The sequence below is a fragment of the Hydra vulgaris genome, chromosome 08, assembly GCF_038396675.1.
Source record: "Hydra vulgaris chromosome 08, alternate assembly HydraT2T_AEP".
Lineage (NCBI taxonomy): Eukaryota > Metazoa > Cnidaria > Hydrozoa > Anthoathecata > Hydridae > Hydra > Hydra vulgaris.
This window is the reverse complement of record NC_088927.1, coordinates 39654083-39673335: the sequence shown is the minus strand read 5'-3', so window position 1 is coordinate 39673335 and position 19253 is coordinate 39654083. Positions and strand designations below refer to the sequence as shown.

The 19253-nt window shown below is 27.3% G+C and overlaps 1 protein-coding gene across 2 annotated transcripts in view; it reads right to left on the bottom strand.

Annotated features, from left to right (window-relative positions):
* The window catches only part of LOC100207210 (uncharacterized), an 89407-nt gene extending 78262 nt beyond the window's left edge, over nucleotides 1-11145 (bottom strand). For both annotated transcript variants that reach the window (XM_065803690.1, XM_065803691.1), the window contains exons 1-2: nucleotides 11014-11145; nucleotides 3100-3121 (exon numbers count right to left, since the gene is read on the bottom strand). In XM_065803690.1, coding sequence (XP_065659762.1) covers nucleotides 3100-3121; nucleotides 11014-11086 — 95 coding nt within the window. In that variant the 5' untranslated portion in view covers nucleotides 11087-11145. The remainder of the gene's footprint in view (nucleotides 1-3099; nucleotides 3122-11013) is intronic.
* Nucleotides 11146-19253: the final 8108 nt, after the last annotated feature.

Sequence of the window (19253 nt, the reverse complement as noted above, 5' to 3'; positions counted from 1 at the left end):
GGTAAGCAAACTCAATGTATACTTAAAAATCATTCTTTAATACTGGTTAAAAACCAGTCCTTGATACTAGGTAAAAAACTATTCTTTGATTCTGGTTAAAAAACCAGTCTTTGATACTGGAAAAAAAAACATGCTATGAAAAAAACCAGTCTTTCATGCTATGAAAAAAACCAGTGTTTGATACAGGGAGAAAAGCCAGATTTCATACTGGGTAAAAAACCAGTCTTTCATACTAAGAAAAACCAGTCTTTGATATTTCATATTGTTACTGGAGAGCCGGATTTCATTACTGAAAAAATAGTTGTTTTGTGAGATTGACATGACAGTATTAAATTGCGCTTCATGAGGTTATAGAAAAGCACAAATATTTTATGACAGACTCCTTAGCTCACGTTCATGTTGGTTTCTGTTGTTAAAAATAATTTTTATATTGTTTCATTACTGAGCCTGATTACCTTTAACCATAAACAAAGACCTAAGAAAAAACCTTTTTAATAAACAAATTTTGATTAACTTGATTTTAATTTTAGTTTTGCTGTTATTAAAATCAACTTTTTTTGGCTTCCAAACAAATATCATACAGCCTCCCAAAAATTTCTCAACAAGTTTTATCTTTTATGCATTTTCAGCTTACCATTTTTTTAAATTTTAGAAATACAACTCATCAATGATTGTTAATAAATATTGTCAACAATAATTACCTAGTTGTTTTTTTTTAGATATGACAAGCTGTGTTGGATTAGTGAATTGATTCTGCAAAAAACCAGAAGTTATGAAGTCTTTAATGTTAAATAAAATACAAAAAGAAATACTTTTATTCTATTTTTTTACAAAAAACACTTAAAAAAGATATTTATAACATTCAATAATGATTTATGATAATTATTATGAAGATCTCTTTTTTAATTACATTAAATTTCTATTCTTAACTGACTTCGTAAAAATATTTTTTAGCTTACCTCCACCTTTTTAGCTTTCCTCATAACAAATAATTAACTATATTGTTTTACAATATAGTTAATTGTTTGTTATGCCTCAATCCCCTCTCCCTAGATTGCTCTGCTTGCTAAAATTTGCATCATAATTTAATAATCCACCAAAATCTGAAAACCGCTTAAAAAAATTATTTGTTAAGAATTTGTTGCATAAAAGTTGCTACAAGGTAAGTCTAATATTTAGAGTCAACTTATTTGACAGTCTCAATGAAAGGTTGAAATTTTATTGTAGCCTTAAATTTTGAAAAATGCCAGGAGAAATGTCACGCAATTGTTTTCTATGTTAGAGATACTTATGTTAAGTTTTAAATCAGGTAAATCTGAACATCTAGTAGTAAAGTGATAATTTTCTTTCCTAAGTTTAGGAAAATGTTAAACTCAGGCTTTTTCTTTCAAAATAAATAAATAGGGTAAAGGTTCTAATAAGCTGCAAGTATGGAAAAAAAAAGTGAGTGTATTAATTTTTTTACTCTAACAAATAGAGATCAATGAAGAATAAATATGTGAGGAAGTATGTAGAGGTTGGTGTGGAATAAAATCACCTAGATTTGTATTTTACAGGTCCAGACAGCTAGTATAATTAATAATAATACAATTGTAATTCTCTAGAAAATTTATTTCCAAAACATTAGTTGCTAAATTGCAAAAAATTGATGTCATCTTATTGCCCTCAGATCAAAATATTTAAAATTTATAGTATATTTTAGATATACTAAAATTTAAAACAATAAATAACAAATATTAAAAAAGTATTGTGAAATACAAAGAAATAAGGCATTGAAAAACAAATAGGTCATTGAGAAAATGTTTTTAACGCAACAAATTTTTATTATATATTCAAATAAACTTAATTAAAATTGGCATACTTTTGCGCAATATTGATTGCTGTCAACATAAGTTTGTTTGAATATTTAAATATTATCAATAAAAAGCAATTTTTCGATGGGGACATCCAACAAGTATGTAGACAGTAAAACCACTAATATAGAACCCACCTTCTTCTTGTATGCAACTGTGTGCTTTCAATGATTGCTTCCCCCCCCTCTCTTTGCTCCCCCCTCCTTTTCTGTGTACATAACCAATTCTTATTACAAAATCAATCCCCTTCCTAATGTATAAATTTTTCAAAACATTAAAAAAAAAAACTTCAACATAAAATAGCTTTTTTAAACTCGTGTAATTCTACTTTTTTTTTTTAAAAAAAACAAGTATTAGGAGAGTAAAAGAAAAAGAAATAATTAATAGTCGTATTCTTTAATCCCCCTCTCCCTCATTGTAAGCTTACCTAAATTTTTGAGAGACCCCACTCCCTCCCCTGGAAGACCCCTATGACAAATAATACAGAAAAAAAAAATATTAGGAATATTTAAAAGAAATTTAAAATAATATTCAAAAGTACAAATAAATGTATACATTGCACAAATGGTACACCTAGGTACAAATAAATGGTGCATATACATTATTTAGGTTCAAAGTTCTTGTAACTGAAAAAAATACTGCATAGAGCAGCTTCAAAAGATGGATATACAACTTAAAGTCAAAATCCAAAGTTTAAAAACAAATAGTTATAAATAAATTTTGGATTTCGATAATTAAAGATATTGGATATCATTGGGGGAAAAAAAATCAAAGTACTTTTATGTTAATTTTATTAATGACTCATTCATACAAATTCAACTACTACAATTGGTAAACACAAATTTAATAATCAATTGAACAAAATAATAATGCAAATTATGACAATAAATGAAAAAATGAACTTCTTGTAAATAAATAAATATTATTAAAACTAAAAAGGCAATAATAATGCACAAAATGACAATAAATGATAAAATAAACTTCCTTTAAATAAATAAATATTCTCAAAAGCAAAACAGCATCAATTATTGTTGAATTATAGAACTGACTTAAAATAAAACCATAAAAGAAATAAAAAAATTGTGTAAACTAAATAAATACTAATAAAATATTAATTCTTTTTGTGCTCTTTTATAAAATTATTATAAAACTATTCTAGAATTGTAATAATGATAATAATTATATATTATTTCAAATAACAATAACAACAATATATATAATAATAAAAGTAATGCATGAAACTTACCAAACACCATCAATTTTTTTTCCTAAATTTATATTATAAAAAAGAGTATATTATTAGAGTAAAAAATATATTTACAAATAATTTTTTTTTTAATAATTTAAAACTATACAAGCAAATAATACAAAACGGGAACTTTTTAAACAATGAAAAATAAAGAGGTTAATTGAAAAATTTTTTCTCTCCCTGTAATAGTAAAACTCTTTCCACTTCTTGTTTAGTATTGTCACACCAGAGTGATAACTTTAGAATAGATTTTAAAAGATCTGTCCTTACATAAGCATCCATTCTAATGATCATGGAGAACCCTATTCCTCCCCTTCTACCATAGCTTAAGTGCTACTTAACCAAGCATCCTAATTACTCATCCTCAGCTTTTTCCATTTTTCACTCAACCAATCCAGTTTTGTTCAGTTAATAGAGTGTGAACAGAGATAAATTCTGATCTGCAGGCAATAAGATGACATCAATTTTTTGCAATTTACCAACAATTATCAACTTAGTTTTTTACCCCTAAGAATAAGCTAATAGTAAAGTTAATTTTCAAAAGACACTCCTACATTATGTTATACACATTCTTACTTCAAAAACATGCTACTGACTCATTTATAAAAATTTGTCATAAATTTTGTTGACAATCTGCATATGCAACTATCCTCAATTAAGTTAAAGTGGGGTAACATTGACACATCTTGAGAAAAAAAAATTGTTTATAGCTGTGACAAACTAAATTTGGCAGGCAATGTTTCTATGTGTTTAACAATGATAATGCTGCCATAAACTGAGGAAGAATTTAATTAGTTTTCTAATATTATTGATAACTAATTTTGTCTTTAGGTTTTAACTGTCAATGTTACCCCTATATGGGGTAACATTGATAGTAGTATGTTTTATGCTGTAAATGTTAAAGTTACATCATGAGGGGTAACATTATCATTGGAATATTGACAAACAAAATAGAGAAAACATTTTTAACATATATCGATTTGCTTCAGTTCTGATATTGTCTGCTTGAAAATATAAAAAAGTTAATGTTAATTTATAATGAAAATTTTTTTTTCTAAGAATTGTTAAACTATTAAGCTCTACATCACATTAATGACTCAATAATTGTTAACAACAAAATCCTGTAGCGCTGTAATTTTTTGTTGGATTTCTTTGTTTCAATTTTTTTTAGTGCTTAGTTTAATTTCAGAAACAACAAGATAATTTTTTACATTTTCTGGCTTTGATATTTTGTTTATACCAATATTATGCAACGTTGTTAGGTGTGAATTTTAACTTTTTGCAAGTGTTGGTTTTTAGATCTGTTGATACTTAATGTGTTGGTACATTTCTTTTTTTCTTTTAGAATTACTCTTCTAATTTAGTGTTTGCCTTGTTTGATTCCATTTCATGTAATAATGAAATATTCATCAGATGTAAGCTAACATTACGCCAACTTTTGCTTGATTCTTGGCCTATGGGGTGAGTTAGGCATCCCTGTCAATGATACCCCAAAACTAAAATATGCATTTAAAAAAAAAAATGCTACAAATATTTTTTAAATGCTTAGTATTTAGAAACAATATCATAAAAACAAATGTAAAAATGATATTGTGTTTAGTTTTACTTACCTTTTGACTAAAGTTTTTCCGCAACAAAAAAACTAGAAATTAGTTTAACTTATGCTCTCCGTATTGTGTTATTATCTACACTTACTGTTATGTGGATAAAAATAGTTATAATTGTTACTAACATCTGGCTAACACCTGTTAAATTAATTTAAACAACAGTACAGGTGACTGGTAAAAACATTTAATCTAACACATGGTAATGTTACCCACATATAACCCTGTGTTACCTAATGTTGATATAATTTTTCACCCATTGGTTGAACTACTTTTGTATAAAATATAGCCTTCGTTATTAATCCATAAGATTTTTTTTTCTTTTATTGTACCTTGAACATTTTCTTTCATATGATATTCTGGCAAATGATGCAAAGAAAATTTCTTTTCTTTTTTTTTAATTTGAAAATTTATTTAATTTATTTATTTGAAGTTCTTATAACTTTTTTTTTCTTTATAAGTTTTAAATCACAAAATGTATTATAAACTGTTCTACTTAAAAATAGTTGTAATGCAAGTGATCTTGGCACATTAAAATTAAAAATAATAATAGATAAAATTTAAATGCAAAAATACTAAAATTTGTAAATGCTTTTGAAATACTAGTGCGAGAAAAATAAAATATATTATTAATGCTGCTACAAATTAACAAATGTTATTAGTTACAGTATTATGCAAATTAATTGCATCAAACATTTTTTTCTTTTTCTTTTTGGTTTTATTCTGTGCTTTCTATAATTTAACTGTGATTAGAAGGATAAATAAATTTAAAAAAAGTAAATAAACAAAGATGGACATTAAACCAAGAAAAAGATCTAAAATATTAACTTTACTTCAATATTCTGATAAATCTCAACGGGAGATACCCACATTATGTTTAGTAAACAAATCTACAGTTAGCCGGGTTAATCATTACATTGCAACAGGCAGCTTGTCACCATTAAGACAAGGAAAATGTGGTCGAAAACAAAAGATCACAGAATCAGATGACCATTATCTGATGCTGGAGAGTATCAACAATCTAAAAAAGACAAGTGACCTAACTAATGAATGATTTAGCTACACATGACATCCATGTCTGCTCGAGTGCTGTGCGGAGGAGGTTGATAGCTGTTAGAAGGTTTGCCAGAAATTCTTTTAAAAAACCATTACTTACAGACTTCATGAAGAAGAAGCGTTTCTTGTGGGCAAAGGAATACAAAAAGTGAACTAAAGAACAATGGAGAATGGTAAGAAAAAATGTGTTTATTAAATTTACAGTTATTTTATTTATTATAAATATATAATCATACTATTTTTAAAAATTGAAGCTATTAAATTGAAGAGACTTGATAACAGTTAACTTGTTTATTTATTGATTGCAAGTTATATTTTCGGATGAATTACATTTTGAAGTGCAAGGCCAGATGTCACAGTTTGTTCGTCATTTTGATGTTGAGCCTATACTGCCCGGACACATTGAACAATATGTCAAGCATTCAGAAAAGAAGATGTTTTGGGGTTGTTTCTCTTCTTTTGGACCAGGAAGACTCTACCCAGTTACTGGCATGATGAACTCTAACACTTACATTGAGGTTCTGCAAACACATTTAATTCCAGAGATGTTAAAAGTGTTTCCAAATGGAAACAGAATATTACAGCAGGATTTAGCCACATGCCATACATCCAATAAAGTCAAGAAATTCATGGTAAAAAATAATATTAAAACACTTAGATGGCCTGGCAACTCCCCAGATCTTAATCCAATTGAGAATCTCTGGGCAATTGTAAAAATAAGACTGCAAAAATATAACTGCACAAATAAAACTAAGATTACCACCACTATCCTTCAAATTTGGATTGAAAACACAGAAATCCAAAACATTTGTAAAAATTGCCAAATCGTGTGCAGAAAGTCATAGCAGCACGAGGAGGACACATAAAATACTAGCGCATGAGTTTTTCTTATATTAGAGTAAGAAAACTTAAAATTTCCTGGATTTTTTTCTTTTTAATTTTGATGCAATTAATTTGCACAATACTGTACATAGTAACAGTAGTTTTGTTAGTTAGCATCTTCTTTCCTTAACTGAAGCTTTTCACCCACGTCTCTTCAAATTTTTCTACATCTACCTCTAACTTTTTCTCATGCCAATGCTCTATATGCTGATACGCAAACATTTGCATCTTTATCCTCAACACCTTAACAGACACACTAATCTTTTCAAACACACTTTATCAGGCACACTCACTATTCTCATTCTCTAATTCTGGTTTTCTTTTTTTAATTTTCAGAGTCACAGCACATGTCTGTTTTTTCTAGACATAAGACATCATCATTGCCCATGTTTCATTGTCACAGATCATAACCCTCTGAACACATGATGTGAATAACTTAACCTAAAACTTTATTTCTATATATCTTATTTAAGCTACTACCTTATTACCATATGATTGGTAGTGAAGTATAAAAGTGAACAAAACTGTTATTAAAATGTTTATCGAAAACTTCTACTCTGCCTGACTCTATGTACACTTAAATATAAAAATTTGTAAATTGAATTTTAGTTTGTAATTTTAATTAGTAAAATACAGACAATAGCAACAATGATAAACAAAACTTACTACCTAATGGTATGATGTTCTCGACATCTTTGGTTATTTTTAAGAAACTCATAATCACTTATTAAAAAAATGCTTTTCTACTTGCCAATATATATATATATATATATATATATATATATATATATATATATATATATATATATATATATATATATATATATATATATGTATATATGGCCATGGCCATAAGTTTACCCATTTCCACTTTTTTGAAAATATACAACAAAGTTTGATTTCAGAGTGAAATAAACATGTTTTTCAATAAAAGTATTTATTTTATAAGCAATTTATTAATATTTTAATATTTTGTTGCACCTCCTTTTGCCTTTATCACCCCTGCAATTCTTTGCTTCATATTACCAAATAATTTTTTACAATCTGCCTGTGTGATTTTAGCCCATTCAAGAGCAATAACTTCTATAAAATGTTTTTTTGAAATTACCCCATGTGTCCTGACCCTTCTTTTAAGCATTAGCTATAAATCTTTTATGGGGTTAAGGTCAGGCAACTGTGCTGGCCATTTTAAAATTTGGACTTTATTTTTTACCAACCGTTCCTTCCTATGATGTGCAGTATGACATAGATCATTGTCTTGTTGAAATAATATTGAAGATTTTTATCTTCATTTGGAAATATTTTATTAACAGATGTGTCATAACATGCTTCTAACACTACAATATACTTTTTTTGAATTTAGGCATCCTTTGCACAAAAACATTTCCCCTGGTCCTTCTGCAGCCATACAACCCCATATTATTACACTACCTCCACCAAATTTAACAGATCTACTTCTCACATAACACCAGATCTACTTCTCACATAACACATTACGCCAGGAGTTCCAAAAATCTGTAAAAAAAAAATCCAAAACATCAAGTTTTATCGCTTATTTTTTAAATAAATTTAGTTATGAGGATTTATTTACTCATTATTTCTAAAGAGCGTTATTAGTTTTTATTTACTTCAAAGTTGGATTCATTGGACCAGATTAATTTACTCCATTCTGCAGGTGTCCAATCTTTGTGACATATTGCAAAGCCTTCCAGGCGCGTGCACGCCTTGTTTGTTCACGTTTAAAGTAATTTTTTTAGACACACTGACCACGGCAGTTCGCATTTGCAATAATTCGAGAAAAAAAACAATCCTAAAAAAACGAAACAAAATTGCAACGAAATATCAAGTTTTGATTAAATAGAATAGAAAATTTATTAATTAAAATTAAAAAATTTTAAGAAATTCTTTTTTTATAAAGTTTATATACAACTTTTGCATTCTTTTTTTTAAAGTGGTTGTTATTTTTAGCTACCAAACTTGATACGAGTTGATTAAAAAAAACATATTATCTTTTATAAAACTTTAACAACAAGTGAAAGTTTTGATATGCAATTTATTCATGGTTTTTATCAGTCCGTACATTAAGAAACTAATTTGCTATGTACTCTAAAACAATGAGAAACTTTCTTAATTTTTTTCTTACATTTATACATTTTCATGTCTTTTCCCTTTTAAAAATGTTTTTGCTCTATTTGATGTTTTTCTCAATAATGATTAACAAATTTTGTAATAAATATATGTTATAAATACAGAACAAATTAAATACAAAAACAACATGGTTTCTTTTATGAATGTATTTACCGCAATGTTTTAATTGATAAAAACAGTAAAGCTTAGCAAAAACATTTGAAAAACAAATTTAAAAATTGTTATTGTTTCTAGCGCGAATAATAAAGTATTTCCTTAATATATTGACTGAAAAAAGTTGCGAAAAAATTTTATATCAAAAAATGTTTTTATTTTTATTATATTCCTATCAGCTTTTTTCCTCAACTTGTATCAATTTTGGTAGTGGAAAAAAAAAACGCCCTAAAAAACAAAAACAGTAAAATATTCAGGTATATTATTTTTTTGATAAATATTTTTTTTTTAATATTCAATTTTTTATTTTGTATAGTCTTTGTTTCTCTTTTTTTTAGTATTGCTTTTTATTCTCTTTAGCTTCTTATAACAAATTATAAAAACGCTTACTATATAAAAATGTGGTCAAGTTGTCTAAAAAAATTGCTTTAAGCGTGAACACACAAGGCCTGTGACCACACACACTTCCTGGGAAGGCTTGTATTGCCTTCCCAGAAAGCGTATGTGGTCACATGCCTTGTGCGTATCATTCGGTCTTCTTAAGCTGTAGTTTCCTTTTTTCTTCCAGTTAAATGCCTACTTTTGAGACTCCCAAAGGTTTTGTGCCGTTTTAAAGTTAGCTGCACTGCACCATGGGTAGATTTCAATATTTTTGCAATTTTTCGCTCACTTTCTCCTTGCAAATGCAAAAGTACAATCTGGCCTTGTATTCCTTCACTAAGTTCACACCATTTTCTCAATGAAAAATATTATTCAATGAAATTTTCACACAAAAAAAATCACTACTTACACTTTTTAAATGTTTAAATAGATGCACTGTACAAGATATAATTATAAAATAAAAGCAATATTCACACTTTTATTACAAAATCGAGAGTAATGGAAATCCCAGTAATAAAATATAACTTAAGGATTCCCCAATTCTTACTTGAATCCAATTAATTGATTTAGCCTGAGCATTATATATTTATAGTATATTATTTGTTATTATTATCAAATTTTTCTAAGTGGATTTAAACTTATGGTCATGGCTGTATAACATTTATCATGAAAATATCATTCTTGTAGCATAGATAGATTAATAAGCATTTGTTTGTCTAACTTGTTTTTTACTTGTAGGTAAATAACTCATGAAAATAAACAAACAAAACAAAAACATTTTTTCACTCATTTATACATATCGAATTATTTACATATTCAAAAAGAGAAAGAATATTTACAAAATTTTAAAAACTGATTAACACGGCTATTTCAAGTAAGCTTTATGGATTTTTATTTTTTGTTAAATAATCACTTGAATGGATATTTTAAATAAAAACTTGAATTTTCAAAACTTTTATAACTTTTAGAAACACCATTCAAGTGATTATTTAAAAAAAAGATATAAACCACAATAAAATGTTTTACCTATGACATTAAATAAATTAATAAAAACTTTCTTCAACTTCAGATTTAATGCAGCAAATGATGAACTTGGCTAAATTTTGCTTATTATTTGTCACTTTTTATCAAAAAAAATTGAAAAAATAATTTTCAGATACTTATTATTGCAAGACCACTATTAATCAAAAGAAATATACTTAAACCTAATTGTTAACTGAAACAGGCATTATTTAAGTCAGTTAAGCAAATTGCAATTTTTTTACTTGTAAAATATTTGAGGTAACATGAAAAAACAGAAAAGTGATCCCAAATTGTTAGCAATATTTAAACAATATTTATTTTTATTCCATTTAATGTAAATATTTATTTTACAAGGATAGATAAATCTTTTATATTTTTTTTATTTGAAGATAAAAGTGCTTATAGAAAAAAAAAACCAATACTTTAAAGTTAGTGCTTTTTTATACTTTTTTTGCGAAAATACTTCTTTTTTTTAAAACAAAAAAAAAATTGTGACGCTTTTATATTGAGTGAACCAGCCATGTTAAATGTCATAAATTATATTAAATAATATACTAACAAGAAACAAACAAATAAATGAAAATTTTTTGATGAAAACAATATTTAATAAAAATAACCATTGCATTTGTATTATATTATAGTAAAAAATAATTTTCAAATTTACCAAGTAAAGGCAGAGAAAGTTGGCTAGCCATTCCTTTTGATAAGTCATATATATACAAACTAACTTTAACCATTCTTTTACTGCTTATTTAACTAAAAAGAAAAAAATTTAAAATTACTTATAGCAAATCAATTTTTATTACAGTGTTAATAATAGAAGTAATAGTAAAAAAAATTTTAAATATTTGTTTATTTAGATTTAAGAGCTATTAATTTTTTAGTTAATCAGAAAACAAACAGATTGATAAACTTTTTTTTTCAGCTCAGCTAAGTTTTTCCACACACACTTGCACACACATGTGTAAACGTAATGTAAAAAAACTTAGAGCTGAAGAAAAAGGTTAGATAAGCGTTCTTTACTGATACGTAAAACATATTTAATGAGTATGTTTTTATACACATACATTTTTTAATTGCATATACACCATAGATACTTAATTCCTTTAAGATTAAAAGTTTAAAAATTGCTTAGTTCCCCTTTCATGGTCATAGCCAGCACCAACTAAACGTTAATTTTGAGTTAGGCAACAAAGCTTGTTATCAGTTTTTATATTATAGACTACTTGATATTTTTTAAGACACACCTTTCCATTTAATCAAAATAATTTTGACACAAAAAAATGTCACAATTATTATAGAATAACGACATGTCATAACTATAATAAAATAATGACATAATAAAAATGGAAATTAGTGAAAATGATACTGTTACTGTTACTAAACAGCAATAAAAGATAAAGTCTCAGTCAAGGCAAAATTATAGTAACTAGGGCATAACCATCTTCCTGAAAACGCTTAAACAACGGCTCTTTTTTGCTCCAATATAACTTATATTATAGCGGTAGTCTACTCAAGGTGTTATTTACAAAAATTTCGAATTAATCTTCCAAAACAAATAATTCGATCATAACATCTAACTTCCATGAGCGACAACCACTGTTAAACTCCCCTTTTTTAATATACAGCTCCCTTTTCGTCATATATATTTTATTTATTTATTTTTTTATTGATATATATTTCTCCATCTTCATAATAAATTATTTACAATATTTTTTTGGGTTTAGATGTGACGGGAGCAGGCAGAAGACAAAAGTCTTATCATCCAGCCCCGTTATATCATTTACTTATTAAACAAAGACAAATCTATCTTATATTACAATCTCAGTTAAGTAATATTAAATACTTTTAAATAAAAAGTGTTAACTTCTTTTTAATTTTTTTTTTTTTTTCGGATAACATACAACTTGAGATAAAAAAAATGAATAAAATTTAATGATAAGTAAATTTAATGATGTAAAGGGTGATGTCGCATTTAACAAAAGGAAAAGTTGAAAAAATAAAAGAGAATAAAATAAAAATTAAAAACAAAATAGTATTTGAGATACGTCATAATCAAGTAACTGTTTATTTAAGATACTTTTAAAAATTTGAATTGAAGTTGTAGTTTTACAATTATCTGAGAGGAATAAGTTCCACAAATGTGGCCCTCGGTAAGTTATTGAGAATTCGGATTGTTTTAGCAAAGATTTTGGTATCTGATAAATAAGCAACGAATGCTTTGTTTGATATTTATAATCTATAATAAAGAAAAGGTCTTCAAAAAAATTTGGCAGCATATGATATTTTGATCTAAACATGAATAAGTAAATATTATATATATATTTAATTGGTAAACATTCAGCACTCCAAGCTTTCTAGCAGTGGATTGGCATTGGTGTATTTTATATAAGACGGCTTGCTTGTTTTTGTTTTTTTAAGATACATGTTAGTCTTGACGGATAAGTGCTTGCCCATGCAATGTTACAATAACTAATATAGCTATGAATAAATGAAAAGTGAATAGATTTTAAACAGTTTTTATCAAACATATATCTAGTTTTATACATAATTCCAATACATTTTGAAATCTTATTTTCTACTAGATTAATATTCTCTTTCCAACTTATTTACTCATCGATTAAAACGCCTAAAAAATTAACACAGAATGTCCGTTGAAACTTGGTTTTTTATAGGAGTTTTAAGGGCAACGTGTCAGATTTAGAAGATTTAGAAAAGAGAGTATATTTGCTTTTGGTAAGGTTCAGAAATAGTTTGTTGGCTTTAAACCATTCATTAAGGTTATCAAGTTCATGATTCATATTGGTCAAGATTGTCTTAATGTTAGAGTGAGTATAAAAAATTTGAGTGTCGTCAGAAAAAAGATTGAAGTTTAGTATACTAAATGATAAGTAAATATCGTTGATATAAATAATAAACAATAAAGGCCCTAGAATATATTCCTGTGGAACTCCGCAGGTAATATTTTCTAATTTAGTGTAGGTTTTGTCATAAGAAAAACATTATTTGCGATTATTAAGATAGGAACAAAACCATTTAAAATTATTATTTTTGACTCCATAACTTCTAAGTTTGTAAAGAAGAATATCACGGTCCACAGTATCAAAGGCCTTTGAGAGGTGAGTAAACACTCCAAGAGTATATTGGTTGTTTAAAAAACGCATTTAATATTTCTTCAACTAATTTAATTACTGCATGTTCTGTCGAGTACCCTTTTCTAAATCCGTACTGATTATTATTTAGAACTTTGTCCCACTCGGCATGCGTTGTCCGGGGAATGCCTGTTGGACGTCTTACGGACGTCTGGACGTCTGGAACACTTTCCCCGGACGACGCTTGCCCACTAGGGTGAGTTATGAGATAGTTGTAAAGCCTACTATGCATTATTCTCTATAGAATTTTAGAAAAACATGGGAGTATTGAAATAGGTCTATAACTAGATAACTTTGAGATATCAGCATCTTTAAATATTGGAACCACTCGAGCTAGTTTCAAAAGGTCACGAAAAACTTTTAAATGAAGGATTAAAAATGATAAGTAAGGGGTATTCAATAATATCAAAAACTTCTTTAACAACCCTAGGACTTATACCATCAAGACCTGCGCTTTTGTTTGGTTTTATAATATTAAAAGCAAACCGAAGTTCATCAGACGATACCTCAAGCTCATCCATTACATAGTCCACTTCTTTTAGGTATGATTTAAAAAATTTTTCTCCTGGTGTTATTTGTTTGCTAGGTTTTTACCCACGTTTATAAAAAAAAAAAATTTATTGAAACTGTTTGCAATATCTTTTTTCTCGTTAGTTATTGTTCTTTCATCCTCAGTATATAAATATTTCGGTAAAGTATCACCCGAGTTTTCTTTTTTTTCCTATCACTTCTTTTATTATATCCCAAGTTTTTTTATTATTTCCAATATTATTTTGTAATAAACTTGAAAAAAAATTTTTTTTAGCTTTTTTTTCAAGTTTTCAAACAGGTTTTTGTATATTTTATATTTTTTTTCGTTTTGATAAGCTTTTTTTAAAGTATTTTTCATTAAGTTTTTTTTCTTCTTAGAAGATTTAATAAGTCCTTTTGTAATCCATGGACTTAATAGACTTTTAAGCTTGGTTTTAATTTCCTTCATCGGAAACGCTTTGTCATACGCATTAAAGAACTCATTGTAAAATTCATAGGCTTTATTTGTATCTTTGCAATTATGTAGTTGTTTCCAGTTTACTTTGAGTAAATAATTTCTAAATTCCTTAATATTAAATTCAGTAATCTGTCTTTTATTTCCGTTAGTACTTTGCTTTTTTTTTTCTTTTTTATAAAAATCAGATTTTAAAAAAATTGGAAAGTGGTCGCTTATATCGCTTTTTATGATTCCGCTTTGAATGTTACATGTTGTAAAAATGTTAGTAAAAATATTATCATTGAGAGATTCGGTTTGAAGAGTTACTCGAGTAAGCTTGTTTATTAAGGGAAGAATGTTGTATTAAAAAAGAGAGTTTAAGAAACGTTTTACGTCGTTATCAGTTTTAACATTAAGAAGATTTAGGTTAAAGTCCCCCGTGATGTAAATTTGTTTATTTTTTACTTCTTTTAAATACCATTTTATGTTTATTTGAAAAGATTTTATATTTCCGCATGGTGGTCTATACAAAGCAGTTATTAAAACTTCATTTACGTAGATGTTTAGTCTTTTTAATTTTTTTGTTTCTTTTAGGATTTTTAATTTGTCTTTGTATCTCAATAATTTTAATGCAATGGTTCGAGATGGTTGGGTTTCTTTTTTAAAACCTACTCGATGCGCCCTTTCAATTTCAACTCCTTTAACTCCTAATTTTACGCATAGTAGATTTTGAACCTTTTCCTCAGTTTCATCCCAGGTTTCATTTTCAGGAATTTCAACTATCCTTAAGTTATTTCTCCTCGACCTGTCTTCAGAGATTCTGCATCTTTCGTTTAAAACATTAATAGTATTTAGGGTTTCAATTTTTTTAGCAGCTTTCACCTTTTGGTCTATTAAATGTTCATGAAAATTTAAACTTTCATTTAAGCCCTTTATATCGTTTTCCATTAAGTGAACTTTTTTTTATCGCAATCCGATGATTTTCTTTCAATATTATCCAAGCGTGCACTGAGTATTTTTAAGTTATCACTAAGTAAATCAACGAATACTTTTTCTTGTTTTTTAAATAATAATTGTATTTCTTTCTTGTGCAGGGTAAACATTTCTTTTATTTCTAATAAAGTTACAACCATTTTCAATTTTTTTTTGTTAAAATTACATATGTTCCCCGCGGCGGTTGAGTATGGTATATAACCCCAAATACTATTAATATTTTAAACAAAAGATGTAGAATCTCTGAATACAGGTCGTGGAGAAATAACTTAAGGATTTTTGGAATTCCTGAAAATGCAAATGAAACCTGGAATAAAACTGAAGAAAAGGTTCAAATTATGTAAAATTTGGAGTTATAGGAGATGAAATTGAAAGGACGCATCGAGTAGGTTTAAAAAAAATATTTTTAACCTCAACTAGCCGTTGCTATGAGCGTTGCTAGGGAAGCAAAAATACCCAGCTAAAAAAAATCTCTTATACCATATCTAAATTTTTTTCTCATATGAAGGTTTATATATTTTTAGATTCACCTTAAATAAGCGCAAGTTAAATAGATATTTAACATCAAAATATGGTTTTATTGGGTCAAGGAATTCAAATATGGAACTGAAATTTATTTTTGCACGCAACAAACACCTGTACAGCTCGTATGTACGCGTTTGAACGCTTTTTAGAGAACTTAAACAACTGTGGCAACAATTTATATTTAAAAATTTATATTTTTTGAACCAAAATGTATAATCATTAAATGATCGCACATGTAAACGAGTAATTCTGTGCGTTAAACGTGCACGCTAACACGCGTTAAACTTTTTCACAAGTAAAAAAAAAAAAGTTAAATATTGAATAATTTTTTACTTTTTAAGATACTAATAAATTTAGCACATTCGTTTTCAATACTTTCCCTTTATATTTTTTATGCTTTTTAAAGAAAATGTTTGATCTATAATGATCTGGTCTAATAAAAACATTATGGAAATGGTAATATTTCTGATAGTAATAGTCGTGATACTTTTGCTGTGTGGTGAAAATCTTGCATTACGGAACAGAGTGTTTAGGCTTTCTAGAACTTTCTTAGAGTTTTGAGCATTAGGTAAACCATTACCTTTAAGTTAAATATCTTCAATAATCTATTTAGTTTACTTAATTTGACATCAGGAATTAAGTAAGAAGTTTTACTAAACTCAATAGGGATTTCATCTAGTCTTTTGTTTTTTGTTTTAAATTCATGTATTTTTAAAATAGATTCATTCTATTAAATAATTGTTTTCTTTTTTTTTATGTAGTTATTAAGGTGCTCCTAGAAGTCCTTACGGTCTTATTACAGAGAACCGGAAAGAGCCTAAATAATGCTAATATGCTATGAATTAGATAAAACTTTGTAAGAGTAAACAAAAATTACGTAAAATAGTCATCCACTATGTTTCGCGTTTGCTGACCAACACTTGTAAGGGTTTGGTGTTCAATTTAAGCGAACGTTTACATGTAAACACTAATAGCATTTGCAATTGTAATTATTCTTTTTCACACCCTCATATTTTTCTCACATCTTTATATTTACATTTCTTTTTCTTACAAAGTAGAGCTAAATCATCATTGGTGCTACTAGTCACCGGTGATTGTTCATCGGTGTAAAGCAGCCTTTCACTGAAGGATTTATAGCATCGTTTTATCGCAACCGTATAATGGACATTCTCATTAAAGTTAAACGATGTTTTAAGTTCAGTTTTAAATGATGATCTATCTATATCATATTCTGAAATTACCTCTGAAATGGAAATGGATGAGCTGGTTGTTTTTCTAATCTTTTTGAGTGGTTTGAAGAGCACAATACGTTTATACATAAATATAGTTAAATCAAATTGATGTAACAGTCAACAAATAATGTGTGCTGTTACACAGCCAAATCATAAATTAACAAAAACGCCCACAGCGATAAGTTTTTTTTCAGAATACCCACAACGTATTGTGGGTATTCTGACAAAACAGCCAATTTTTGACTTAAATCAAAACAGCCAATTTTTGGCTTGGCGTCTTTTGCTCACGATATACACTTCAATAAGCCAGATCGGAACCCTAAAAATAGGAAAGTGTTACCGATCTGGTTTATTGAAGTGTATATACTCACGATATACACTTCAATAAACTAGATCGGAACCCTAAAAATAGGAAAGTGTTACCGAATAATAGTCTACCGAATATTTGGTGCTGCGGTCGAGCGTCTAGATAAATATTCCATATTCGGCAAAGCCACTATCCGTGACATCTCTAGTTTTAATAGTCCATGCTTTTGTTTTTAAACAAACAAACAAAAATAAAAGATTGGAAAGTTAAATCGAATGAAAAGATAAAAGAATTTTGAGATTTTCACTTGGCCTAATTGACTTTTAGTCGATTAGTAGGAAGTATATAGTCTATAGACTTCCTACTAATCGACTAACAGTCGATTTAGTCGACTACAGTATAGTCGATAACAATGGGTCATTCCATAGAGTCGCGGTTGTGAATTTCTACTGCATAAGGTGAAAATATAAGCAAGGAACTTAATAAAAATTTTTTTTCGGTAATGTGTGCATTTGGTCACGTACTACTATCTAAAAAATTTACAGTAAATTTTATGCTATAGTTGCATCGCAATGTCAAAATAAAATCGCGGTCGTGACAGCTACAAAAACAGAAACAGAACTTGTTTTTGTAAATTTGTTTTGCATAATATTTAATTGAGTATTTTACATACACGTCCGAAAACTACTATTTTTCAAAAAAAAGAGGGGCGGACGTTATATTTAAGAAAACTATTAATTACTTAATTTAAAATATCTCTTTAAGGAAAGTGCAGAAAATCTTCTCGTTTTGTAAAAATGTTAATAGTTAGTTGAAACCAAAATTGAACGCGGAACAACGTAGAACCTTTAATTGGCCAGCACATAAGTTCATAATTGTGCATATAAAGTTATATATTTTAACTTTAAATCATAAAAAAGGAATTGCTTTTGAAATTAAAAATTAAATAGAAAAATATTTTTATTTACTAAGGACAAAGTAGCTTAACATAATCATTATTATAAATTTGAAAATAAGTTTAAAGTTTGTTCTTGAAGTTGTTGTATATACTTTGATATTTATTTAGGAATTTTTTAATATTGATTTTATGCCAAAAAGTAGTTTACATTAACATTTTAAAACTAAAATTGATAAAAATTGATAAAACATAAACCTTATTTTTGTGACTTTTTGCCGTTTTTGACCTCCTAAGGAATGAGACTTTGATGCCGCAGTTAAAACATGTAGCAAGCATAAAATCAATACAAAATTAAAACTAATTGTAGCAAAGACAAAAAATATTTTTAGGAGTTTTTAAAGCTTTCAAGCAAATGACTTCAGCACCAATGTCTGTTGCAAACGATAAAAGAACATTTAGCAAATTAAAAATTGTTAAAAATATTTTGCGTTCCACTGTCAGATACTAAATTAGATTTATTAATTTTGTTTTGCGTCAGAAAAATATTAAGTGGGCAATATAAGATTTTGACATGCTGGTATAAAAGTGTTCTTTAACAGCACAAAGACATATTCTAATTCAATAACTGATTATGCAATAAGCGTTTAATACAATACATTACATTTTATTGTTGTTTGCATATGTTTTCTAAAATTTGTAAATTTTATTTACATGGAAAAGTTCATAGAAATTTTCAGAAAATATATATTTTACTTCTTTTAACATGTTAAAGGTAGTAAAATAAAAATGAAGTATGATTTTAAAAATTTTTGAAAAAAAAATTATTTTTC